The sequence below is a fragment of the Acomys minous genome, assembly GCF_964271855.1.
Source record: "Acomys minous genome assembly, chromosome: 9".
Lineage (NCBI taxonomy): Eukaryota > Metazoa > Chordata > Mammalia > Rodentia > Muridae > Acomys > Acomys minous.
Window position 1 is genome coordinate 87,743,603 of NC_140490.1, and position 26,575 is coordinate 87,770,177.

A 26,575-nucleotide genomic window follows, 5' to 3' on the forward strand; every position below is an offset into this window, starting at 1 on the left:
TGAGATGTGTTGCTGGTGTAAGTCAGGCTTTGTAAGGCAGCAGCTAACAGTGTGGGTTCTGAAATGCAAAGCCTGTCTCTTCCAGTTATTAGCTTTGGAATCCTGAACAAGACCTTTCCTTTCTGTCTTCATTTTTCCTCTTAAATGGGAATAAGAATAGTATCTGCATTGTAGTCCAGTTTCATGTAAAGTGCTCATAAGTACTGCAGGACATACAGCTGAGCCCAGTAAATGTTGCCTGCGAGCTGCGTGCTCTCAGGGCCTTGTGGGCCCGCTGCCTTTCTTACCACTGCCGCTCTCCTTGCTCTCTTCCATCAGACACTTTGGCACTGCAGGCAGTGTTAGGCACTGGCTTCTCATTTTCCTACCTTCGGTAGTATAAGCATTCAGCATAGTGGAGCGGGAATAGGGTATCAGTAGTAGAGCATTTGCCTAGAGTGTGTAAGGCCGTGGGTGCCTTATGACAAATGAACAATGCTCAGTAGATTCGAACAATAAGAAAGTCAAGAAGACCAGGCCCCACCTTCCTCCTCACCACTGTTAAAAAACAGTAGCATTCCAGCTGTTTTTCACCAAATCCTCCTATGGACCTGACTGTATTGTGCAGAACCTCAAGTCATAGGCCTGAGAGTCATCACCACCTGTGGGAGCAGATTCACTTTCAATATAAGTAAATGAGCATCTTGGCATAGAAACACTGCTGCATGTGGGCAACTGGGTATTGTTGGGTGATGTGTTTTCTTCCAGAGAAAGCTGCCCCAGGTGGTCTACACTGTGACCAGACGGAATCACAAAAGGGAAAGCGAGGTATGGATCAGAGTTCCAGTTCAGCACCATCCTTGAATGCAGTATTCTCCGTAATAAAGCAGAGTTAAGTCATCAAAGTCCTACCAGAGGCTGAAGTATTAAATTTCATTTGTTTAAACCAGGTATGGTGGCATACACCTTTAATCCCAGCAGAGGCAGGTGGATCTCTGTGAGTTCGAGGCCAGCAGAGTACACATAAGAGTTCCAGGACAGCCAAAGCTACACAGAGAACCAAACGCTGTCACAAGAATAAATAAATAAAAATAAAAACATAATTTAAAAAATAATAGTTTTATTTATTTGGCTTCCTGAATTAGCTAAAGAACAATTTTATTAGAGTTTAAGAGAAAATATAGTACAGGTTATGTGAAAACCCTGGCAGCACCAAGAGGGGAGAGAGAAAGTCATGTCTTTTAAGTTGAGTGAAATGTAAGTAAACAGATTATTAAGAAAGGAAAAGCCACAGCCAAGAGTGCAAGTGGCCTCGTGAGCAGGTAGGCATGGCTAGCACGTTACTCTAATTGTGGTTAATATGTTGTTAATATGTTTCACTTCCTGTCGTGCTTGACGCTGTGGCAGCAGGCTGTAAATATTTGTTGGATGGATGGATGAGGAGGATTCTTTAGTTTGCTTGCTCTATGAGTTTAGGCATCCATCACGGATGTCAAGTTTAGCACGATTATTTGTGCAAAGATATCTAGGAAGGAAAGGGGTGAATAGCTTTTAGGAAACCAGCCTTGGTGGTTATGGCAGCCGTGGGAATGGGCAGGAAAGTCAGGTTTCAACGTTTTAAACTTCAGAGAATTCTGAATGGCTCCATCTTACAGACAACAGCATCTTTTTCTTTTTTCTTTCTCTTTCTCCCCTCCCCGCGCCCCTGCTTAACTGGTTGTGATAAGGCGCAAAGCGACCAAATCACCAGAGATTCGCTCCGGCACGCGCCAGGTGACAGGAGTGGCAGGCAATAGGCTATTGCGTGGCACGTTAATTCCCACGGGAGCCTGTACCCTTATTCTAATTGGCTACGCTTAGGGATGGGGGCGTGACTTCCGGCTCCAGTTTCCCGAGCTCTCATTGGTTATCAGCCCATCTGTTTCCAGGGTGAAAAGGCAGGCAGAGCAGGGTGAGAAAGCAATGCACAAAGCCAAGCTGGGGGCTCCCGGCTGTGCTTGCACTGCGGCCCTCAGGTGAGCACCCTTTTCCTCCAGCTCGGGCTGAACCTCATGCCAGCCCACCGCGGTCAGGGTTAGCAGCTGCTCAACGAGAATATGGGTACGAAGTTTCTCTGGGGAAAGGGAGGAAGCCTCTGTAAGGGCCTGGCAGTGCTCTTACTCTGACCAACTTGGTGGTTCTTTGCTTGCAAAATTGGGATTCACTGGAAACTGTCAGAGCAGTTGGTATCATCGAATGGACTGTTTTAAGTGCAAAATGTGTTTCACACATCAAGATTGCTTAAGAGACGTTAAACTGTAGAGAGCAATACTAGGTGACCTTTTTACCAAGAGCATTACTGTCCCTTCGACCCAGGGCTAAGAACAGGGCTGCCATTATCAGATGGGCAGTCTTGGGCAAGCTACACCTGCATCCTGACTTTATCTTTAAGGTGGAGCAGTAGATGTGCGGGTTTTGTTTTATTTTGCTTTGATACTCCGAATGACTTACTCTATTAACTCATTTAGCCTTCCACTGTTCCTAATGCCCACACTGCTGACACAGAAGAAGATGCGGTAACTTCCTGAAGTCACGGCTAATCAGGAATTAATCCCGAGGCAGCGCGGCTGGGCTGACGTAACTCAGTTTTGCCCTCTGCGCTGTTTCATGGTCTTGAATTGTTAATTTGATATTATTGCTTTGTGGATCATGTTCCTTGCTCATTACAGGAAATGAACCACAGTCTTTAGCCTCTACCCTCCCGTGCCTACACAGTTACTACAGGCTGCCCATGCTTCCTGCTAAAGTCACTTTTGAAGTGAAAAAAGTGTGGTGGGCCTTATTTTTCTGTAACTCTCATATTCTCAATGATCCCAACAGAAGTATGAAGTGTTTCCCCAGGAGAGTAGTGTCTAGCATCCCTGATGGCAGCCTGAGCTTAAAAAACAACAAAAAACAGTTGTATAAACGCTACTGTGAAATCGAAAGCACACGGGAAGGGGCCTGCCCCCTACTTTCCCAGAGTCAGTGATGCCAGCCCGTGAAGGACAGGGAATCAACTTCTTAGAATATGGGAATGCAAAGGGTCTGCCCCGGTCAGGTTCTGAAGCAGAAACGTGAACAGTCACAGCCAACCCAGGTACGTTTGCTGTCTGTGGTGCCGTAGAAGCCAATAATGGGGACTTGAGGTGGTTCCTTGAGAAAGTGACACTTAGTTCCAGGAGTTATTTGACAGCACAGTGAGAATAGTCCATGGTCTCTGAAGACTATGTTAGTGGGAACCCCAGCGACTGAGAAGTGATTGCCGTTTGTCAGATGAGGATTCAGGTGGCAACAAAGCCCAGAGTCTTGCCTACAAATTATTGTGTCTGTGCTAAAGGGCCGCTGAAAAGTCTTTTACAGAGAGGTGACAGGATCACATTTGAGAAACTACAAAGAAGTCCCAAGTGGACTGATTGAAGCCCTGGACAAGGACGGGATCTTTCAGGAGAGATTTTAAGGTAAGAGGGAATGGATATTTACTTTTTTTATTATTAGAAAAACCTGTCCATCTTTTTAATGCATTTAATTAAAATATAATTACAATGTTTTCGCCTTTCTCCCTCCAACCCTTCCCAAGCACACACATACCTTGCTCTCAAATTCCTGGTCTCTATTTCTTTCATTGTAAAATAGTTTGGTTTTTTGAGACAAGTTGTTACTTTGTAGCTCAGGCTGACCTGGAAACTCTAGGTAGACTAGGCTGCCCTAACACTCAGGGTTCAGCGTTCCTAGTGCTGTAATTCCAGGCTACCAAGCCTAAAGATGAGTCTTGAGAGGGGTTAATACAGGCTGGACAGAGTAGCGGTGTGGGGAGAGCAAGGAGCCCAGAGCTGCCTGGAAGTCAGGCAAGACAATATTTTGAAAAACAAATGGTCGAAGGATGATGGAAGCTACAGAAGCCCAGAATTGAAACTACCCATCAGAAGACAGTACTCAAGAGGGAGTTTCCTACAGATTAAGATGGTCCAACAGAAGCAGCCACGTGTGCAGCACAGGCTAGGAGTCCCAGCACCCTGTCCAATGCAGGGAATTGCAAGTTAGGCAGACAGGGAAAGAGATTGCCTACAATCAAAGCCTGTGTGGAAAGTATGAGGGGGAAGCATCCTAAGTTATGGGAAGACCTTGCTTCAGGCAAGGTGCAAGGGGAGGACCAACACCTCAAGTTGTCCTTTGACCTCTGTATGGGTACCCACTCATAAGCATACACGCAGACCAAAAAAAAAAAAAAATCTGTTGTGAAAACCTTACAACTGAAGAGAAATGTGCCTTGTCCTGGCACTTGTGCATTAATGGGCTTTGAAAGCATTACACTAAATGAAATAAGCTGGAAATTTTTTAAAAAAAAAGTGTGATATGTTTCACTTCCATGACCTACCGAGGAGTGGAGATAGAAAGTGGAGAAGAGCTTTCCAGGTGTGGGAGCAGAGTGGAGAGTTACTGTTTCTTGAGTACAGGAAAAGTCTTAGATGTAGTGCCTAAAAGTTATACAGCACGGCCAAAGTACCCTCTGCCACTGAGCTATATGCTTGAACATGGTTGAAATCCTACCATGCCTCGGTTAACACCTTACATAACTTGTTAAAAGCTGACAACCCATGCCTGTCACACCAGCATTTGGGAGCCAAAACAGAACTACAATGTAGAAACCTCTCCCCACCCCCACTTAAAAAAAAAAGTGGTTATTTTGAAGTGTTAAAAGATAGCAGTAACTGAAAATGCAAGCTTTTCTTCTATAATTAGTTTATGTCAATGTTTATGATTTATCAAGGACAAAAAGTCAGATATCTAGACCAAAAATAACATATTCGCCAAAGGTCAGCCTCACTAACCAAACCTCACCAGAGAGTTATTTTCCACACTTCAGAACAGCCGAGAATTACTTATGCGCCCATGTTCTCTAGGAGGGCATCTGAAAAGGGTGTCTTAACTGTAAGTGTAGCGACCTGTGGCTCTCCACTCCGCTCTCTGGGACTCTAGAAACTCACTTTAAAGTGCAAACACGAAATGCACGCAGATGGATGCTCGTCACGTAGCAGACCTGCAGGTAACACAGCCACTCAGCAGCAAGCGTGAGCCATAGTCAGCACACCTGGCCTAAGTGGTGTGGCTTCTAGGTGCTTCTCCGGCATTCTAAAGCCATGGTTGGACTTCCTAAGGAATTGTAACATACACTTATTACTCAGGCTTTCCAGCTTTACTGCTAACACTGTGCCTGGCAGAAGAAAGGCAGCAAGATGCGCAGCCTTGACTGTTCTGATGCTTTAAGCAGTAGAAACTGGGTTACGGTCTGCCTTCTCCCTCGCCTCATTTGAGAGGCGCCTGTCAGTGGGAATGCCTTGCCCTGGAAATGTGGTTCTGATGGCCTGTAATTCTGCAAGATGAGACCCTCAAAGCGAAGCCAGCGATTTGATGTGGTGCTTGAACTACGTAAGGGCTGCCCAACCCTCAAAGAACCATTGGCTGTTTGGGACTTGCGCAGACTGAGTTTTTGCAGTTTCACTTTGTAGACAGGAGTCAGATGTAATTAATGCCCATGTGTACCTTTGCTCTGTAGATTTAAAGAATTACAAGGAAGTGAGACTTATTTTTAAAAAAACATAGTAAAATATGAACAGCTGTCCTCAAGCATGGCACATGCCTGGAATCCCAACACTTAAGAATTTGAGGCATGAGTGCTATTGAGTTTGAGTCTAGCCTGTGCTACATATCAAGTATCCGTCCATCCAGGACTAAATAACAAGACCTTATCTCAACAACAACAAAGTATTAAATTATCTATAAGTGATGGGGTTGTAAGTTTTTCTCCTGCTTATATTCCGTAGAAATTCAGCAACTCTGCAGTGTATATTAGTTTTATGAAGTTATTTTTGAAAAGCTGGCATACTTAAACATTCTTATTTGCCTTTCGTAAATTGTACTTCCATCTAAAACTCAGGATTTGGGGTTTGTTTGTTTAGCAGAAGAAAACATTTTGCTTTAATGCACGTGGGCTGTACATTTGTTAATCACAAGTAACAAGGGCTTATTACCCACCATTTCTGGAGGCTGCAGGGGACAAAGCTAGGGTACCTGTAGACTCTGGGGATGGCCTCTTCCTCACAGATGGCATCTTTTATGTGTCTCACAATAAAAGAAACCTCTTCAAAGCCTTTTTAAATATAGTTTTATTCCTTGAGAATGCTATATATGCATACAATGTATTTTGGTCATATTTATCCCTCCTACTTCTTAACCCTGACCCCTTTTCCAGATCCACCTCCTCCAAGTCACATTAAAATTCAGTTTAAAGTTGTATCACTACAAGACTTTGGCTCCTGATAGTTCCCAGTGATAACTACCATTTGTTAAATACTTACTATGTACCAGGCTGTCTTCACGTACTTGACATGCATTTGACCACTGCAAGGTGTGGGTGCTGTTCTCCTTTACAGAGTAGGGCTGTTTTTAATGCTCTCTGACAAGTTTTCCATGAGGCACTGCTTGAATTACTATGTTTAGTCTAAAGCTAACAAACTATAGGATAACTCCGTAAGTTACAGCCAGGGCTGGCGTAGGCAGTTCAGCCGCAGACCCTTCCCCTCTCCCCAGCATGTAGTGTAACTGGGAGGCATGAACCCGTAGAGTCACACAGTGAGAAGGGAGTAGCCCCAACCCAGATCTGCCTGGGCTTCATCACACTTACCACCTCCTTCCTGTTAGAATTCAAAGTTCTCTTTGAAATTGTTTTAAAATATATTTTTATCTTACCTCATGGTATTAAGAATGACCTAAAGAAAACTAAACTGTGAGTAAAACAGAAGCTACACCTACAGTTTTGCCTCTGTGGGCCCCAACAGTGAACCACCACTCCAAACCAACATTCCTCAGAGGATTCATTCAGATTAGGACAGGTTTGACAGCCATCAGCCTGTATGGCAAGAGCACTGGTGGTTACAAGGATTACAAGTGGCTGTCTTTGGACTCACCCCTTCCAATCTTTGAGTACAGGAAGCTGTAAAGGACACAGCCCTGTGTGGTAGGGCTGACACTCCAACAACACTCCCAGGAACTGAACATTTACCCAACCCGAGGGCATGTGCATGTTACCAGAAACAAGTGCAGGGGTTTATATAATAATACTTCATACCATGACACAGACGAATAAATGAATGCCACTTGGAAGTAGGTGCTAGGCCATTCTGACTCTTCTGTTCAAGAGCTGGTGAAAGTTTGATGGGGAAAACCAGCCTTACTACAGTAGGAGGAGTAACACCCTTTTTAAGGATAACTTGACACCAAATCTTACTGAAATGCCACAGCTTTTAAGCTCCTTGCATCTGCTGCCTTTGTCCACCACAGTAGCCTCTCCTACTTTGGGTCTCGTCTTTGTATGGGCTTCCATGATGTATACAACCTGTATGACATAAACATGCGTGCTTTCCTGCTGACCATTTTCTGTTACTTCATTGCATGGGCCCAGCCAGGACCCTGGGACTCAAGCGAGTGCTGCAGCCCCTCCCATCAGCAGAGGCTGCAATGCTTCAGTGCAGCCGGCTCCTAATAGATGAAGGTGGCAGGGGACATCTGGGGACACTGGGCGGAACTGCTCAAGTCACTCCTGCGCTTGACTGAAGGCAACTAACGTACCCAACACTGCGGCCTGAGTTAGAGCCAGGTGTAGGCATGTGCTAGAGTACCATTAGGCCAACAGCACCATCACCAACACAGCTGACCTCATTTCCAGAGGTTTCGCTAAGGTCGTCACATAACACTTCTCACACTGCCTGGCTAAGACTTACTTTAACCCTAAATTTATAAAAACAAGTTTCATTTTCATAGTTATAGTAAGCCAAATATGCATTTATGTACTCATTTCAAGTAAAGTCAACTGACCTGTTTGGATGATAGCTCATCAGCAAGACTACTTTAAAATATAATGAAAGAGGACTTTCTAGTTATTGCTTAGAACTCAGATTTCCAAGTGTCTGCTCTAAAAGCCAGTGCTCCTTTATCGTCTTCCCCTTCCACCCAGGCAGTGTGGATGTTCTCAGCCTGAGGACGTGCAGATTAGCCAGTGCCCACAGCATGTCGTGGAGGCTGCCGACAGGGCACCCACTCTGCAGGATATGCCTTTTCAGAAGGCTTCAACCAGCTCTGAAAATCAAACCACCTTCAGCATGTTTCACCTACAAAACGGATGGCCAGTCAAACAGAGAAAACACGAGAACAGTAGAAAAGCTCCATGCATGTTCAGTGGACATTAGGAAAATCCGCAGGCTAAAAGGATGGGTGCTTTTGGAGGACAAAACGTACGTGGAAGAGATTACAAATATTTTGAAAGAACTAGGTGCCAACAAAACTGTAATAGCCAGTATTTTAGAACGCTGCCCAGAAGCAATTGTCTGCAGTCCTGCAGCTGTTGACAGCAAAAGGAAACTGTGGCAGATGGTCTGCAGAAATGAGACTGAGTTAATCCGGCTAATCAAGCAGTTTCCAGAACCTTTCTTTACTGTCAAGGACCAGGAGAACCAGAAGCTCAATGTTCAGTTCTTCCAAGAGCTGGGACTCAAGAATGTGGTGATCACCAGGTTTCTGACAACAGCCTCTAGCATTTTCCACAATCCTGTAGAGAACAACAGACGGATGATTGGGGTTCTCCAGGAGAGCTACCTAAACTTAGGTGGCTCTGAGGCTAATGCCAAAGTGTGGCTACTAAAGTTACTAAGCCAAAATCCATTCATTGTGTTAAATTCTCCTACAACTGTAGATGAAATACTAAAATTTCTTCAAGGACAAGGCTTCACAAACTCTGAGATTCTTCAGCTTTTGTCCAAACTTAAAGGGTTTCTTTTCCAACTTCAGCCAGGAAGCATCCAGAACAGTCTTTCCTTCACTAAGACTACTTTTGAGTGCACAGACTGTGACCTCCGTCAGTTAGTTGTGAAATGCCCGGCGCTTCTTTATTTTACTGCTACAGTTCTAGGAGAGAGAATCCAGGCACTGCAGAAAGAAGGGATCTCCATAGCTCAAATAAGAGAGTCACCGATGGTGCTCGAGTTAACGCCACAGATAATTCAATACAGGATAAGAAAGCTGAATTCTTTAGGCTACAGAATAGAAGATGGACATCTAGCAAGTCTAAATGGAACAAAAAAGGAGTTTGAAGCTAACTTTAGTAAAATGCAACCCAAACAAAGAAGGCCATTATTTAACCCTGTGGCATCATTAAATGTTGAAGAGTGATCGCAAAGTGACCAATTCACAAAGACTTAAGCAATTCAGCTTATAAGCACTAATGATTCTCAGGACCTAATGAGATTCTCAGTTGTGTTGAAGTTATCTCATAATTGATGGTTTCTGATTCATTTGCTGTATTTTAAACTATAAACTGTATTTAAACAATAACTTTGTCCTTGAATTATTACTCCAAAACATTATAAACTAAGTGGCTGGAATGTGATATTTCACACATTTTGGAGGACCTGACAAGTACATACTCTTTATCAGGGTACATGAAGTGTACATAGTACAAAGGTTCATGGAGTGTAATTCCCGCAGCCCCAGCCCTGAGTCATTCACAGGCCAACACCACATTCCTTTAGAGAGAGCTAACTTCACCTTTCACTTAGAATCAGTCTCTTTGAGGACTGTTACTCATCCAGAAGGACTAGTTTGAAATTTCTTAAGAAACACATTTATTATGTTCCTCATTTTACAGACGAGGTTCATGGCAGAATCCAGATTTATTAAGATCTGAATTCTGTTCAGCCTCAGGAATAGAAAAAGATTTCCACCTTTCCCTGCACAGCAACAGGAAGGAATGCAAAGATATGTTCTACAGTAGGACTCAAAAGTAAGGCACTTACCCAAAGCACTCAGGTCTGTCAAGAAAAAGGTTAAAACCAGATAGTGGCAGCTGTAGCTTAGCGGCAGAATGCATGCTTCACCTTGGATGCAGTCACAAGTGTGTACTTGAATATATACATGTGTGTGTGACGGGGGAACAGCGAGAGGGGGGAGGGAGAGCGCTCTTCATTCAAAGCTGGTCCATCTAAGGTGCAGGAGTTCAACTCTAAGTGCACGGGAACCTCTAGAGCTTTGTCCTGGCAAGTATCAGAATGCATGCACTCGCCTACTTTCTCAAAGCAGGTCTGGAATGTATTACAGGCTACCTGGTCCTCTACAGTTACCTGCCAACTGTGAAGTGGCTAGTAACAGGCAAATGGCCGAGTGTGGAGCTGTGAGATGTCAGAAGTGGAGATAAACATCAGTGCCAATCGCATTGCTGAGGCATTTAACACCATGGCTGTAGATGAGATTGCCACAAAGAGGCAACTAAGATATAGAGAAGTAAGTAATGAAAAAGGCAGGCACTGGCTGACCTTGTCAAGAGTAACCGGCAGAGTAGGGAGGTAAGAAGGCTCTGTCGGGTGGGCATGAATGGAAGAGGAGGGCTCGGAACAAAACTCTTGAGACATTAGAACCCAAGTTAGGTTTGATTCCTAAACTCATAAAAAAATGCCAAGTGTGGTGACACACACTTGTAATCCCAGCACGGCAAAGTAGGTATGGGATCCCTGCAGCAACAATCTTAAGTTGGCCTCTTAACTATGTACAATAGAAAAGGTTCCGTAGTTGTAACTCCTCAGCTTTCACACTTTAGTGTGCCTAACAATAACCCACAAAGGTTGTTAAAGAAACTGAACAAACTGAGGTGACAGAACCTAAGCATCTCAATTTTCAGTCTTTTAGTTGTTTAAGTTGTATTTGTATTTTACTGTTGTGTCTACACCCAAATATCATGTTTGTAAATTATCAACAAAGAAAATTGGCTACAGCACTTCCTGAACTGCTCTGTAATTTTAACTTTTAATACGATCCTGTTTAAAAATTCCGTTTATTTCTGTAGATCTTTAGGCAACATTCCATCTTTGCAGATCATAGTCCTTTATTATCAGATTCATGTGTTCTTTCCCATCCCTTTAATACAAAAAGCCCCGCATTATTCAATCAGGTATTTTTATCTGACATTTCACTAAATACAGTATCCATGTCAACATTATTAGATCAGTCATTCAAGTGGCCACACAGATATATCTTCGCTGTGCCAAACCCACTCAAAAAAGGAGCCAAATTAACAGATGCCTCCAGGTGTATACAACAATAGTTTTTTGAAGTGAACTAGTCCTGTTTAACAGGTCAAATTACTAGTCTATGTAAATAAACTGGAAGAGACTCAAGTACATAGCTGTACACAACATCAAATGGCAAGTTCATTTCCGTGAGAACTACAGCTAACTATACAACTGTACAGTTCTCTGCTATCCTTGTAAAAGCCCCTCTGAATAACACTGTACTTCAGCATTTAAGACAATTTAAAGTATTTGCCAGGTGGCTTTTCATAGCAGAAATCAATTATAGCCATTTTTCTTCCTCAAGTGATTTTAAAGATAAGCAAAGTTGAAAATAAATATGCAAGCATATAAACTACGCCTACACTTAGACTAACTCAGGTACAAAGCACAGCAGAGCCTTTAAGTTAGAAATAGAAAGCAGCAATGAGTCAATAATCTCTTCTAAATAGCAGGAAACAAGTTCTCTAATACCATTATTTACATCACTGAAAATGGGTCCATTAATTTTAAAATGTAAAAAATACCATTTGTTAAGACATTTCCCCGATGTATCAACAAATGTCTCTTAAATGATATTGCATGAAATAAATGACCATTTAATTCCTTCTGAATTTAACTCAGTGATTTTTTAAGTTTTGTATGAGTATAAAAGTTGAAGAATATTTATAAATTTGCTGGAAAGTCCTGCTGTTATATATTTTTACCCATTTGTTGGTTCACATTACTAACAGAATACTCATAAGAGTTACAAACATTTAAAACTACATGTTAGGGTGATCTTCCTGTGTTCTCGAGGACACTACATTTTGACATATGTCAAGGCTGCACCCCCTTCCTCTCTCCAAGGGCAGAATGGAGACAGATTTCTAGTTTTAGGTATAAAGAGAATTAAGATGAGGGGGGTATATTATAAAATAAATGCCAAATGTATGTCAGTTATTAAGTTTCCATGAAACTTAAAACAAAAAGAAATGGACTTTAGAGTTACATTCTATGAGAATGAATGAGCTGTGACGATACATTAAGACACAACACACTTACCATCCATATCAAAAACCGTCAGCTCCCTACCCGAGGCTGGTTTGAGATGTGGTATGTCTACAGCTGCTTTAAAGGGTTATAAGAGAACATAATTTAAAAGCATGAGTACATTTCTCTGTGGATGCAGCTCGGTGGGTATGATACACCTACCATGCATGCAGCCCTGGGTCCCAGCCCTAACATCACATAAAGCAGACCTGGTGTCCACTGCCTGTAACCCCAGAACTTGGGAGGTGAAATCAGGAGGATTAGAAGCTCAAGGTAATCCTCAGCTACATACCCAGTTCAAGACCAGCCTGGGCTACAGGAGACCCCATCTCAAAAAATAAAACAAAAACCTATATAAGTAATTGAAAGCACTTATGTTTTTGGTTTTTTGGTTTTTTTATTCAAAGCCAATGTATGCAGCCCATCTCATTCATTTGAAGAGTCAATCCTCATATAGTTAATAGTTGCTTTTATTGTATGTTTAAAGGAATTACCACTGATAATTTATTTAGGACATCCTAAAGACAGAATAAGCTTCAGATAATTATAAGAACTTAAAAATTAATTATTTGTTCTTTCTCAATATGAAACTTCCCACACAGCTTTTGATCAGCTAAGAAATGTTCCCTAGGCACTGTGGGGTGTATTGATGATGGGACCATGAGCCCAAGTACTAAACCCACGTTCCATGCCCACTCACAACAGGGAACAAGCACTGTCTCACCCACTGACACCAGGCAATGCCTTCACCTCAATACTCCTGAGATTTTTAAGAGTGAAAACTAGCTTTACAACCTTTAAAAGAATCCACTGATAATTGTAAGAACTGCACATATTTAAGGTATTAGAAAAGATGTTTTCTTTTGTAAGGCATCAATGATTAAACAAATAGAATACTTATCTAACAAAAAACAATTAACAGTATCATAAAACCATTTATCTTCTAAACTTCTCAATTCCTGCTACTTTTCTGTGAGCTTAAATAAGAATGCCTCTTGGCCTAAACCACTATAGGTATAAAAAACTAAGACATCTGAAACTATTAGGCACATCAAAGGTACAGTTTATGTGGTTCAAGAGTCCCTTTGTAAGGGTCCTATGAGTTACCTGGCACACTGTACACAACATGGAACTGTAAAATCATCTACTAAGTGGAACTTTCACATTTTTAGTCAAACTGAAAGACTTAGAGCAAATATTTTCAACATACTATATCTTGAGTTACAACTGAGCAAGTGTAACAGTTTACAAGATAAAAAGCTGAATTTAAGGATGAGAAGCCTTCATACACTGTGATAGTATTGGTCTCTTCTTGTTTTAGATGTAGCCAGTCACCAATACTTTCAACACAGCTTAGCGGTTGACCTGGTTGTAGTCTGTAATTGAGCAGTTCAATGCCATTGGCATCATATGCTGTGGAGAGCAAGTGTACCTGTCTCTTAATCGGACTTGTCTTTCTTCTTTCCTGATAAGGGCACTTTGTTTACAACAGCAGACCCAACAGCTGTCACACCTCCGGCCACAGCAGACACGCCTCCTTTCACTAGCCCTATTCCCATGGAAGGCACAGTTGTAACAGCTGTTTTGGTCACTTCCAGACTCTTTCCACCAATCCAAGCCACACCACCAATGGTGGCGCCAACAGCTCCCTTTGTAACACTGAAGATTCCTCCAGTCACACGAGACAACATGCCTGGCTGCTGCTGTGGGTGATCTTTCATTGACCCTAATGAGAGAAAATGGTATGACAGTCAAATACATTAACTAAAAATCATTAAGTTACCTTCCTCACATCCAGCTTAATCTGAGAAACCCCACTCTACTCAGTACACAGTCAGGGGCCCTTGTCTGAATACAACTGCAGAAGTTTTATATTATACATTGGTCCAGAGCTACATCTTTTGAAGCAAGGTCTTGCTAATGTTGCCCACGCTTTCCTCAAACAATTTTCTTATCTCTGCCTCACTAACACTGAGATTATAGGTGTGCACCAGTATGCACAGTGTTGTGTAGCATTTTTCAGAGATTAAAAGCTTCCATTTTGGAGGGAGGGTGGCTAAGATAAGATACGGACTATTTTATTGAAAGGAAGGTGAAAATTCCATTCTACATAGAAGCTCCTTAAGCTCAGAAAGTAAACAAATAAAAACAGTTTCAAGAAGTTCCTGGAACTGACTACATTCACTTTCCCAAGCATATATAAACTGTGAGTGCTGCTAAAAGACATTCAGACAAGCTGAGGTGCCTGCAAGAAGCAGAAACCAGCGAGCTACCTGAAAGGGTCACTCTCCAACCTGCTGAGCTGCCTGCAGGCTGTAGAGCATGCTCCATGTTTCCAGTTTCCCTGAGCTGTCACCCACACTGGTGGATTTTAGTGATGCAGCGGTATTTGAATCACTTCTACTCCTATAAGTAACTCCAGTTAAACTCATTGGTTCACCAACTTGGACTTGGATCTATCAGTGGTTCTCTATCTGGAGTAATTAGACAAATAACCATGTAGACTACATCCCAAGAACAGTGTCACACAACATGTGTGGCTCAGTGCTAAATCTTATCCATAAAAAGAAATAGCTTTTATAAAAAGAATACTGTAGAATCTAAAACACTATATACAATAGGATCACATTTTAAAAGATGTGTTTTAAATGTCTCCCTGATTTATAGTTCTGCTACTAAAATTTTTGTTTGTTTGTTTTTTGAGACAGGATTTCTCTGTCCAAGTGCTGGGATTAAAGGTGTGCGCCACCACGCCCAGCCTAAAATTTTACCCTAAAAAATGTGAGAAAATAAAAACATAAATATATATAGCCTTCAATTTCTCAATGAAGATGCAACCAATAATCACCAAAATAATCATCTTCATATAATGTGGTTCTCAAGGTACTCAGGATATCTCTAAGGACTTTGAGGGGAGGGGATTCATGGTAAACCCTCTTTCAAAATAATATTAAAATTGCATTGTCTTTTCACTTCACTTTCCCACAAATCTATAACTAAGAGTTCCAGAACACAAGAAACTGACTACAGAAGCAGCTGCAAGGATGTACCTGTCTTCTATCACTCCAAACAATAAAGAGATTTATAAAAATATATAAACAGTATCAAAAAGGTAACAAATCTTATTTGAAAGTTCTAAACTTGAGCTTTTCTAAGACACAAGACATAAATTCACCTTAAGAACTTTTTTCATTGCTTGGCAGCTTTACACATGCTAACTGAGGAAATCTTAAATGATTACTCCAAATAGTGCATCAGGCAGGAAGAGCCCCCAGAATTAACAGTTGGAGCTACATGATATTAAAAGGTTACTGCACAGCACAAGAAACTATCAGAAGAGCAAACAGCCTTCAGAACAGGAGAACATCTTTGCCAGCTGTACAGCAGAGAATTAATATACAGATTTCATTTTTTTTTCTCTTTCTCTCTTCGTTCCTTTATTTGTTTGTTTTTCAAGACAGGGTTTCTCTGTGTAGCCTTGGCTGTCCTAGGCTAGCTTTGTAAACCAGGCTGGCCTTGAACTCAGAGAGATCTGCCTGCCTCTGCCTCCCAAGATCTAAGATCACAGGTCTGTGCCACAGGCCAGATTTTATTTTCTTAAAGTACAAAAAATCATAACAAATAAAAAAGCTCTATGCAGCCAAAGTGTTTCCTATCCTTAGCTCTCCAGAAAAATGTAAATTAAAACTACTGTGAGATACCATCCACCTAAGTAAGAATTGGTACCGTGAAAACTAGTACACTGTGGTGCCACATGAAGGCAGGCAGAAGGCAGAAGGCAGATATATACCTGTGTAATACTTTTTTTTCCCTAAATACTTATTTTCCACATTAACATACAAAGGATCATTATGTCATTTGCAAGAAAAATTGGTTCTATCTGATTTCCCGCATCAACATAAAAGTTCTAGACCAGCCAGCCATAGAGAAGTACTGTCTCTAAAGAAACAAACAAACAAAAATTAAAAACTAATCGCAAATGTTGGTGAGGATTTGAGGAGAGAAAAACCCTTGTGCACTGCTTGAAGGAATGTTAAACCAGTACAAGGATTATGTATGGAGGCCTCTCAAAAAATTAAAAAAAGAATTGTTATATGGCCCAGCTATGCCCTTCCTGGGCACATATTCAAAGATAGCATAGCATAACACAGAGATACTTGCACATCATGTTCACTGCTACTCTATCTACAACAAAGAACCAGCCCATCAAGAGATGATATTGAAAATGTATGAGAGATGTATTATGTGGTACATACATAAAATGGAATTATATTCAGCTGCAAAATTGAAAAATTAAGTTACAAAATGTACAGGAAATGTGAGTGGATTTGGAAAGCAAGGTGACCCAAATTCAGTGGTAACTGCATGTCCTCTCTTTCCTACTGGATCCTAGCTTATAACACATGTGTGTATCTAAGTGGAAGGAAATGCAGATAAAGCCTAACAGCTAAAAAGGAGGTCAAAGGAGGGCAAGAAGAGATGCTAAGGAAAGGGGGGCATGAAGGCAAAGGAGTACATGTAACCGGGAGAAGAGACAGGAGACAGGGAAAAAGAGCTGAGGGATGAGGGAAGGGAAATCAGCTAAAACAAATTTTGCTTTAAAAATCCCATGATACTTGTATATTAAATATGGAAAACAAATATTTAAAACCAACAAAGTATCACACAAATATAAGATATAGCCACTGCTAAATTTGTTTTTAAAATACAAATATTAAAACTACTAAGAATAATAAATTTTTAATTTTTAACTGGATAAAAATAAAGTACTTAAGATACAAGTAAGCTTTTGAATATATTATAAAATTTGAGCACTGAGGAGGCATAAGGACCTCAGTCTGAGAGAAGCCTAGGCTATAGAAGAAGACCCTGTCTCAAAAAATACATATGCTTAACTTTATTATAATACAAAATCTTTTCCTGAAGATAAGGACCAGGGAATGGTAATGCATACTTGCCAGAGAGATATCCTATCTCCAGAGAAAACAAAAGAAGTGAGGCTATTGTTTTGTTTTGTTTTTTCTTTTCTTGAGACTTGGTTCTCACTACGTAGCCCTGGCTATCCTGAAACTCACTACGTAGAACAGTCTGGCCTTGAACTCACAGCGATCTGCCTGCCTCTGGCTCCTGAGTACCGGAAATAACTATACCTAGTTAACAAGTTTTTAAAAAGCAAGACACAGAAATAGGAAACAGAAATTTAAAATATTTATATTTGTAAATTACCCAGAGTATATAATAAACTTATACAAATTGTTCTATTTTTTAAAAAGCAAGAAACTGAGCTAATAATTTTCAGGTTTTTTCCACTAAACTAAATTAAACCAATTAGATAGTTCCTCCTCATTCGTGGGGTAAGAGTGGGAGAGTCTCACTGTGTAGCCAAGTGGTGAAGCTGCTATCTTCTGGCTTCTATCTCACACTGCTGGGAGCACATGGGTCAGCAGCCACCATGACAAACATCTTCTTTTAGACTTACCTGTAAGATTTTATTGCTATTTTTATATTTTTGGTTTCTTTCTTTTTTTATATATATATAGCTTCTCAGAAATTTGATTTGTACCTTACAACGTAAGAAAATTTCAGGCAAGGAGAAGAGAACTGGGAAGAAATGCAGTAACTAGAGTTAGGCCATCTAGCTCAGGAGTCAACGTACAGCTCCCCAGGGAGATCATTATTTATAGTATGCTTAGGAAGTCTGTATCAAAAACACAAGTGAAAATGACTACAGTCATTTTATGTACAGAGTTAGGACAGGAGAGAGGACACAAATAGTGTTTCCAAGGCTTTCAGAAGAAAGTTAAGAGTAACCCATGTCACAATTTTTAAGCTAATAAAATAGATGTAACTTAGAGAGAAAAATTAAGCAGAACCCAAAACCATGTATGAACAGAAAGAGCAGTGTCAATTATAATATAATGAATGACAGGAATTCTTTAAATCTCCAGTCTTGAATTAGGTGTGTTTGTGTGCAGGACATCTAAACTAAACAGTCTACCATGTGCCTCCCACACTTTCGCAAATAAAAACAATGTTCTTGCTTGTCAAGGTCTTAGAATATCTTAAATGACAGAAATTTTACCTATTCACCAAGGTCTGTGTTTTCTTATTAAAAGCTCAATTATGTTTGGAACATGTTTATTGACCAGATAAAAGGCCATGATTCTTTACACTGAGCATTTTAAACTATCCTAGTTTTAAATTACCATTATATTCCTTTCAATCTTCGTGTCCGGCACATGCTTACCTTCTGGTGGCTCATCACTAAGGTAAGATGGAATTTCTTGATTTTTATCTGCCTGATTCATGATCACCTGTAAGATAAAACATGTTTCAGAGTAAACTACCACTTCGCAATGCTGTTTTAAATTAACTTAAGCAATTTTATTTAGATAGAGGACATTCTTAAGTACCTACCATGACAGTAACATGCTATCCCCTATTTCAAACTGTAGAGTTTACAAAAGACTTGAAATTACACCAATGGACAATATAAATTTCATTGGCAACACTAACGGAAAGTGGCAATGATGATTTAAGTTTCCCTTCATTGTTTTTACTGTGGAACTTCAACTTAAATTGGAAACTACACATGAAAGAGAGTTGGACAGGAATAAAAAGCGTGGAAAAGTAAGATCCCTGCCGTACTGACAACACGCCTAACCTGAGTCAGCAAGCCTGGAGTGTCTTCTGTATTTCTTGGTTATAGGACAGAATTGAAAAGCCTGTAGAAAACCATAATCAATGATTAATTCTAAATAAAGGCATGAAAGAAATGTAAGAATTCCTTTTCCCAATCCCTTTATGATCTGAAAGGTAAGACAAGATACGGCTAAAACTGACTGTGCTATACGATCATGCCTGAAAGAAAACAAGGACTGTGGTTCCAGCAGTCAAGTGTTTGTCCTGTGTCTCTAAGGCCTCGCAGTCAACCAAGTATTAGTCCTCTGTCTCTGAGGACTCGGTTATTATATCTATGCATAAACAACAGATATTAAAAGGATATTGTGAGGAGGGTGAGCAGATGGCTGGTGGGTCAAGTGCTTACAACACAAGCACTGAGGACCTGAATTCTGAATCCCAATACCCACTTTAGAGGAAAAAGTTAAAAATCTAGGTTTATGCTTATAAACCCAGAATTGCTGAGGAGGCTGAGGATCTATGAGGCTTGCTGGCCAGCCAGTCTAACTGAATTAGTGAGCTCCAGGTTCAGTGGGAAACTGTGTCTCAAAAAAAAAAAAAAAAAAAAAATGGAGAACTGACTGAAGAACTCACCAAATACTGACCTCTGGCCTCTAACACACATACACATACCTATGCTTACACACCTGCTGGCCATCACACCCACACAAACATGTACACACATATGCAAAATGAATTCTAAAAGGCATTGTGAAAATGTAGAGTGAACTTTAATACACTAATTAACAAGTGGTGATTAAGCATCAACATGAGCTAAACGATGCTCCAGGTACAAAGGGCAGTGAAAGCCTGCCCTAGGGCAACAGACACATTAGTTGGGGAGGACGACAGACTAACACTATAGTGTATGTCAAATAGTGCAAAACGCTGCAGAAGTGAGGAACGGATGAGAAGAGACTCTGTGAAGGCTTTGTTTCAGGTGCATCCTCAAAGAGGTGAGGCATCAGATATTTAGATATTTAGATGAAGAAGCAGAACAAACAGCAAGAAAAGAATCCCTGAGGTGAGAGCTACCTGGAGCAGCTAGAACAACAGCTAATAAGAATGAAGAGACCACTGCAAAGGGCACTAGGAGATGAAATCAGAGAACGTGCGGACAATGGTGGGAGCGGCTTTTAGCAGAGGGAGACGGAAGGCAATGAGACACACTGAAGAGAGGAATGAGGTTTTCTGATTTACATTTTTATGGTATTAAAACAGGTGTAGTGGCTCAGGCCCATGACCCTAGCATAGGGAAGTTAAAGCTGGAAGGCCTGGAGCTCAAGGCAACCCTGAGCTACCCAGCTACGTCCTGCCTGAAAGAGAAAGAAGAGAAATCATCCTGGTTACTACGGTGGAAAGAGCACGAAAGCACAAGCAGTGGCAGAAAGAGCTGTTATACCATATTTCAATATCCAAGGCAAAAAACAAAATAAAAATGGTGATTTGGCTATGGTGGCACATCAGACTGTAAAAAAGAGAGGCTTTCAAAGGTAATTTTAATTTCATACATTACATCTTGTGATGTCTTACAACCTCTAAAATTCATCAACACAGACAGTGTGATTGGTAAATATCTTTTAGTTGCTCTGGTGAAAGTCTTGATTCAAGACACTTAGTAGCAGCACCTAATCTGGTTTGATTTATGAATTTAGCACATCATTTCATATGATTAAAAAACATAACAATACAACTATATAATCATATACAGAAAAGAACAAAAGTATCAGTTTGTACATTGCACCAAAATGAAATTCTTGACTAACTTGACTTAATTAGCAAAGTCTCAAACTAGAAAGCTATTTTATTTCTATTTATATCTATATTCATGGTAAGAACATAACAAACTATACAGCATCGTGTGCAAGACTCTAGTATTAGAAATGCCTGTTAGAATCCCAACTGACATAAAGTATGTGGCAAAGGAAAAATAATTTTAGAGATTTACAGTAGAAATAATATATTCCTAACCCTAAAATGAGAATATTATTTAACAAATTCTAAAGCAAAATATGCAGAAAATCCTGGAAAGATATGTATGTACCTTCTAGGGGGGGAGGGGGAGAAATGACTATTGTATAGCTACTTTCTTCCCCCAATAGACTGGCTAAATTTGAGACACTTCTTAATAAATTATTCATTATATCCCACTATATAACAACAGATCTACATACATATACTTATATACATAGAAACACATGGTCAATTGGCTGATGGTCAACATGATCAATAGAAGCACAAAATACAAAATTATTATATATACAGTATATACATCTCATTTCATTTTTTCTTTTTAGGGAATGTCTCCTATGTAGCCAAAATTGACCTGGAACTCAAATCCTGCCTTGATCTCACAAGTGCTGGTATTAAGGGCATGCACCACCATACCCAGCTAGGGAACTTTTTTTTTAATACATATTTTTTCAAAGTGTTCCATATGTATCTTATATCCAAAATAGAATACCACCACTTACAGATCATAGCTGCTTTATAACAGTCTAAAGACATAACAGTAGTCTAAACAACATGAACTGACTGCAGAGGGGCAATGAGGAACCATGTGCAGAGTAACAATGTCATGTCTGTGCTTTAAGAAGGTAGCTAAGATTTCTTATTCATAACCAGGTGAGGAGTCTCTGCTACAAGTTTCTAATACCATTAACTCTGCCATGTTTTCCTTGCTATGGAGGACTATATACATACAAATCCTTGACCCAAACTAAACCCCCGCTCCCTTAAGAAAAAAATCTGCTAGCTATAATCTTTAGCACACCTAAGGAAACACCAACAGAGTGAATAGACAGCCTACAGAAAATCTATATATTCTCGTAAATATCCAGAATATGTAAATAAAATTAAACACCAAAAGAACACATACTATAATCAGTAAGTGACCAAGTGAACTAAACAATCTGCAAAAGAACTACAAATAACCAATACATGCTTTAAAAAGCATTTACTATCCTTAGCCAGCAAGGAAATGTTATCAAAACTGCAGATCCCATCAACCCAAACAGAAATGCTATCTTTAAAAAAAATATATGCTGTAGGATTGTGAGAGATTGGGGTCCTTGTACAAATATCTCCTTATAAGATCTCTAGGCAAAAACTCTCTTCCGCACTGCCTACCATTTTTACTCTACTCTGATTTCTTCCCAGCTCGTATTATCACTTAATATCTATTTTATTTGTGTCCCTATTAGAATGTAAGCTCTGTGTGAACAAGGGTTTGAGGGTTTTTGTTCACTACTTAATCTTCAGATCCTCATGTCTCATATAGTCAAATACTTGAATTTTTTTATAAAGCCAACATGGGCATTAAAACAAGCATATAATATTAGATTTCTAGAATGAGCAACTAAGTATGCAGAAATTATAACCAAGACAAGATACACTAGAAAAGAAACCATTTCATCAATTGATAATGGGCTTTTTGAGGTTGGGGCTGGAGATGGCTCAGAGGTTAAAAGCCCTGGCTGCTCTTCCAAAGGTCCTGAGTTCAATTCCCAGAAATCATTAGGTGGCTCATGACCATCCATAATGAGATCTAGTGCCCTCTTCTGGTGTGCAGGAGTACATGCAGGCAGAGCACTGTATACATAATAAATAATTTTTTTTAAAAAAGATAAACAAGTTGTATCTTAGATGCATTCAGAACATCTACAGAAAGTTGTATACGATGTCTTCAGGAAACCCACAGAAGATATTTATTAGGCAATTATACTTAAGAAGGTGGGACAGTCTGAGAAAGTGGAGGCTTAGCCAACGCTAAGTGATAACTTAGTCTATGGAGGGTGGGTGATGTGACCATACTAATGCTTGACGGAAACAGGCTTCTAGCCTTTGTTAGATTATATTCAAGTCAACTGAATAAGATAACTTAGCAAAACAAACCTTCAAGTGAGTAACCAATAGTCGCTGAGTAGCTAGTATAGCTTCATAGAGAGCGAGATAGAAATTTATAAGATTCCTAAAGATTACTAAAAATTTAATGCGGGCATTTAAACAACTTATCAGGATCAAATACTAGAGGGGAGTGCTAATTAACACAAAGATTAGTATAAAAGATTAGTATCATATGATCTGATTATTCTAACAATGCACACAAAAAGATTGAATACTAAAGTTTTAACTAAAATTGCAAATTGAAAGCCAGGTGTCCTACAATCCTGTAATCCCAACATCCTGGAGACTGAAGCAGGGCTGCCATGAGTTTGTGGTCAGCCTGCTACACAGTGAGCTCCAGACCAGCCAGAGCTAGAAAACAAGACTGTATCTCAAAAAGAAATCAATGTATAAAAGTTACCCTTTTGAAAAGAAAAAAAATTGGTACATGTTTTGACCTATGTGCACAAATGTGTGTGTGTGTGTGTGTGTGTGTGTGTGTGTGTGTGTGTGTTTGTGTGTGTGCACCATATGCATACAGTGCCCAAGAAGACCAAAAGAGGGCATCCGATCCACTGGAACGGAAGTCAGTGGTTGTGAGCTATGTGCGTGCTGGGAGTTGAGCCACAGTCCTCTAGAAGAGCACTCAGTTCTCTTAACCACTAAGCCATTTCTCTAGCTCCCCAAATTATTAATTTCTGTACACACAAGCCATCTGTTCTAAATTCTTGAGTCCGTTAACACTTGAACCCTACTAATTACCTGCACCCTGTTATGCATTTAAGACACACACAGGTACTATTCTAACCTAGAACTTCCTTAAGTGAGAATACACTTTCCAAGCAATTGCCACCTTGATTATTCCTGGAAACAAAATATATAATATGTTATTTGCTTTTTAGGACCTCATAATGCATACAAGTTTCTACTTTTTTAAAAAAAAGCTTTTCTAAAGAAGGCAATGATGACAACAACCTTAGTTCAAAGCAAAGGGCTTAATTTATTTTATAAATATAATCAGTTCAATCTTTTGGTCCTGAAAAAGATAAACCATTATAATGCCAACTATAAAAGATTTCTTTACTACGGACTGTATAACATGACAGTGAACTCAGCAGCAGCCACTTTAATGGGAAAGGAATAGTTCTTATCTAGTACAAAATACTACAGCAGCTGGCAAATATATTGCGCAAATATCAATACCACTATTCCCTAGAGAGTAATTTAGTCCAATAATAGAAACAAGTAACCAAACACCTGTTGGGCACCTTTCCTTCTCTTCTATGTGTGCATTAAGAAAAATAAAATCATTTATGAAGAAATGCTGTTTGTGGGTTTCAGCAGCATTTTATATATAAACTTAACTTGTGGTTCACAAAGAAAACAAGATCTAAAAGGTGTTTTGTTTTAAGCCTCTAGGTATAACCCTCCAAAGTCAAGTAAGTTAACAATATAAAGCTCAACTACAAAATGCAGTGAGCAATACTTTACCTTCAAAGTCACTTTAAAATACATTACACAAGTTGTCTTCCTGTATAAGAAAAAGCCTGAGCTAGGCATGGTGGCTCACCCCCATAATCCCAACTCTTGTGCAGCTACAGCGAGACTGCCTCAGTTAGGCAAGCCTGGCTGCACAGTGAGGTCTAGGCCAGCAGGAACGAAAGCCTGGGAAGGAGGAAGGGAACTCTCCTGCATGTGCTATATAGAAGCTGGCGTATGCTCACGTCTTCACCAACTCCGAGGAGTTTCAAAACTACACATATACTAAAAGCAATGTACAAAGACAGCACCTTGCTGGTGTATGCTTCTGAGTTAACAATGCTGAACACTGTTTGTGTAAAAGGCGGCTCCTGCCAACTACATCAACAACAAATAGACTACAGGCAGTGAGTCTATATCCAAGAAAGTTTTAAAAGCACACACAAAATACAAATAATGCCGAGTGTCAAAATAGAATTTTAAGTGTTTTCCTTAAAAGAAATATGAAATAGGATTTTAAAAAGTCTTCCAGGCCAGAGAAGCAGTACCTCAGTCATCCTCACTAATAAACACTTCATTGGTTCACTCGATACTGGCAGCATCCGGCGGACTCTGTGCTAGATCTCACTGAGACAATGTGTGAGCATACATACAAAGACCCTGCTCTTAACTCTATGTAATCTGGGGCAATATCATCAGGAAGTAGGAAAAGGTCAAAGACTCAAGGACTGAAACAGGAAAGTTAAGATTTTCCACCAACACTTGACTTAAATGTTTGGCTAATGTAAACATCACCTAAACTTTTCTAACGATGCTTTTATTGAACTTAGTTTCTGGTATAAGTGCAATAACAAAGACCACAACGATGAAAGTGAAAAATGAAAGCAGATGTATATGAGTTTATTAAACGTTGCTAAAGCAGGAGTGAAAATAGACACTTACCTGTTGGCTTGATAGCCCTTGAGGGGTAAACAACTACAAGGTTTAAACACTAACCAAAAGCAGATACAAATAACTACTGTGTTTCCTTTTGGATCAGCAGCGTTCATAAGATACAAAAGACACAATCAAATAAGATTTTGATTCCTAGTCTAGGTGTTTCTAACTCTTTCCAGCAGCCTTTGCTCTCCTCATTGAATCCACCTTTAGCCTTTAGACACAAGCAAGTCTTTTTCTTTCCCCCTTAGGAGAGAAGTGACGTGGCAGGAGAGGCAGAAAATGACCCTGACGGCTAAGTGCTGGCTTGGGCAGCTCCTCCTCCGTTGTCCACCCAGCACACCCTAGTTCCTGCGGAATTCCAACGTAGGATGACCGGTTTAAGAGAGACCATCCCATTTAATCAGGAGTGGAAGCTCCGGGACCAGTCTAGAAGCTGCCATGAATGTACAGGGCAGGTTCGGTTGTGGATGAAGCCTGGGGGTCGGCAGTGACTGCACTGACAGCGGCTCCAGGACTCCCCACAGTCGTCCCTTGACACGGCCAGCGCCCCCCTTCGCTCCCACACCTGCGGGTTTGGAACAGGCGTGGGAGTGGAGTTCCCAATTAAAGGAAGAGCAGCGGGAATCTCCGCGGGAAGCCAAGCCCTGTGTACTTGAACCCACCAGGACCGTTTATCAACAGGTCTGAAGTTAAGAGGGGCAAGGAAGCTGGGCTCCTCCTGGGATGCCCCCCATCGTCTCCACTACTACGCCAGCCCAACACTCAACGCAAAGAGGTCAGACGCAGGCTTCCAGGAGCGATTCCCCCCCAACTCCAAACACCGCGTCCGCGAACTCACGCACCCACTTGGGTGACCCCCCAAAGCACAACCTCCATCCGCCCCCCCCCTCCCAACCAACGACGCCCTGCCCCTCCCCCTTCCCCTTCACGTTCAGTGCCCCCCAAAAAGGCCAGGCTGGAGCGGCGGGCCAGGCCCCAGGTCGCGCAGGTGAGGTGGAGAAGGGCTAACTGAAAGGACCGGGAGGGCAGCCATCCAGGCCGGCACCCCCACCCCTCCCCGCAACCCTCCCACAACACACATCCCCGACACGGGACCGACTCACTCACCGCGGGGTGGTGGGGCCAGGGGCTGCGGCGTCCGGGCGGAGGTTGGAACGGTGGCACGGAGAGGGACAGCAGAGGCCGTGTGACGCGGCCCCGGGGCGGCTTGCGCGATCCAGATGCTGCTCTCCTCAGGCTCCGGAGTCAAGAAGACTGACTCGGTCCGAGGCGGCGGCAGCAGCTGCGGCGGCGGCGGCGGCGGCCTCTGGCTGCGGACGTGGCGCCTGACGCGACCCGCCCCCTCCGCAGCCTCCGGAGCTCCCGCCTCCTCCCGCGCCTCGGGTTCCGACGCGCACGCGCGCTCGCGCCCCCGGGCCCCCACCCCACCCGACCCCACCCCACCCTCC

General features: G+C 41.2%; 2 protein-coding genes and 1 long non-coding RNA gene across 4 annotated transcripts; 2 read left to right on the forward strand and 1 right to left on the reverse strand.

Annotated features, from left to right (window-relative positions):
• Positions 1–1,871: 1,871 nt before the first annotated feature.
• LOC311604396 lies at positions 1,872–25,929 on the forward strand. 2 transcript variants are annotated; one of them, XR_014781472.1, is made up of 3 exons: positions 1,872–1,994; positions 3,338–3,458; positions 25,376–25,929. It is a non-coding gene; the product is annotated as an uncharacterized lncRNA (long non-coding RNA). The 2 variants fall into 2 exon arrangements; XR_014781473.1 differs by lacking the exon at positions 25,376–25,929 and adding an exon at positions 5,184–5,266.
• MTERF2 (mitochondrial transcription termination factor 2) lies at positions 7,993–9,384 on the forward strand. The gene has a single exon (XM_084794238.1). The coding sequence runs from the start codon at positions 8,065–8,067 to the stop codon at positions 9,220–9,222; it is 1,158 nt and encodes a 385-aa protein (XP_084650364.1). The 5' UTR covers positions 7,993–8,064; the 3' UTR covers positions 9,223–9,384.
• Positions 10,910–26,543, reverse strand: TMEM263 (transmembrane protein 263). Its single transcript, XM_084794239.1, has 3 exons — positions 26,235–26,543; positions 18,391–18,457; positions 10,910–13,869 (listed from the first exon to the last, which is right to left on the reverse strand). The coding sequence occupies exons 2-3, from the start codon at positions 18,449–18,451 to the stop codon at positions 13,583–13,585; spliced, it is 348 nt and encodes a 115-aa protein (XP_084650365.1). The 5' UTR covers positions 18,452–18,457; positions 26,235–26,543; the 3' UTR covers positions 10,910–13,582.
• Between the last annotated feature and the right edge of the window lie 32 nt (positions 26,544–26,575).

Bases quoted from the DNA above. Each gene is read 5' to 3' on its own strand.
- TMEM263 (XM_084794239.1), bottom strand. From the start codon at position 18,451: ATGAATCAGGCAGATAAAAATCAAGAAATTCCATCTTACCTTAGTGAT. The intron at 13,870-18,390 runs GTAAGCATGTGC...TTCTCTCATTAG, and splicing joins TAGTGATGAGCCACCAGAAG to GGTCAATGAAAGATCACCCA.
- MTERF2 (XM_084794238.1), top strand. From the start codon at position 8,065: ATGTCGTGGAGGCTGCCGACAGGGCACCCACTCTGCAGGATATGCCTT.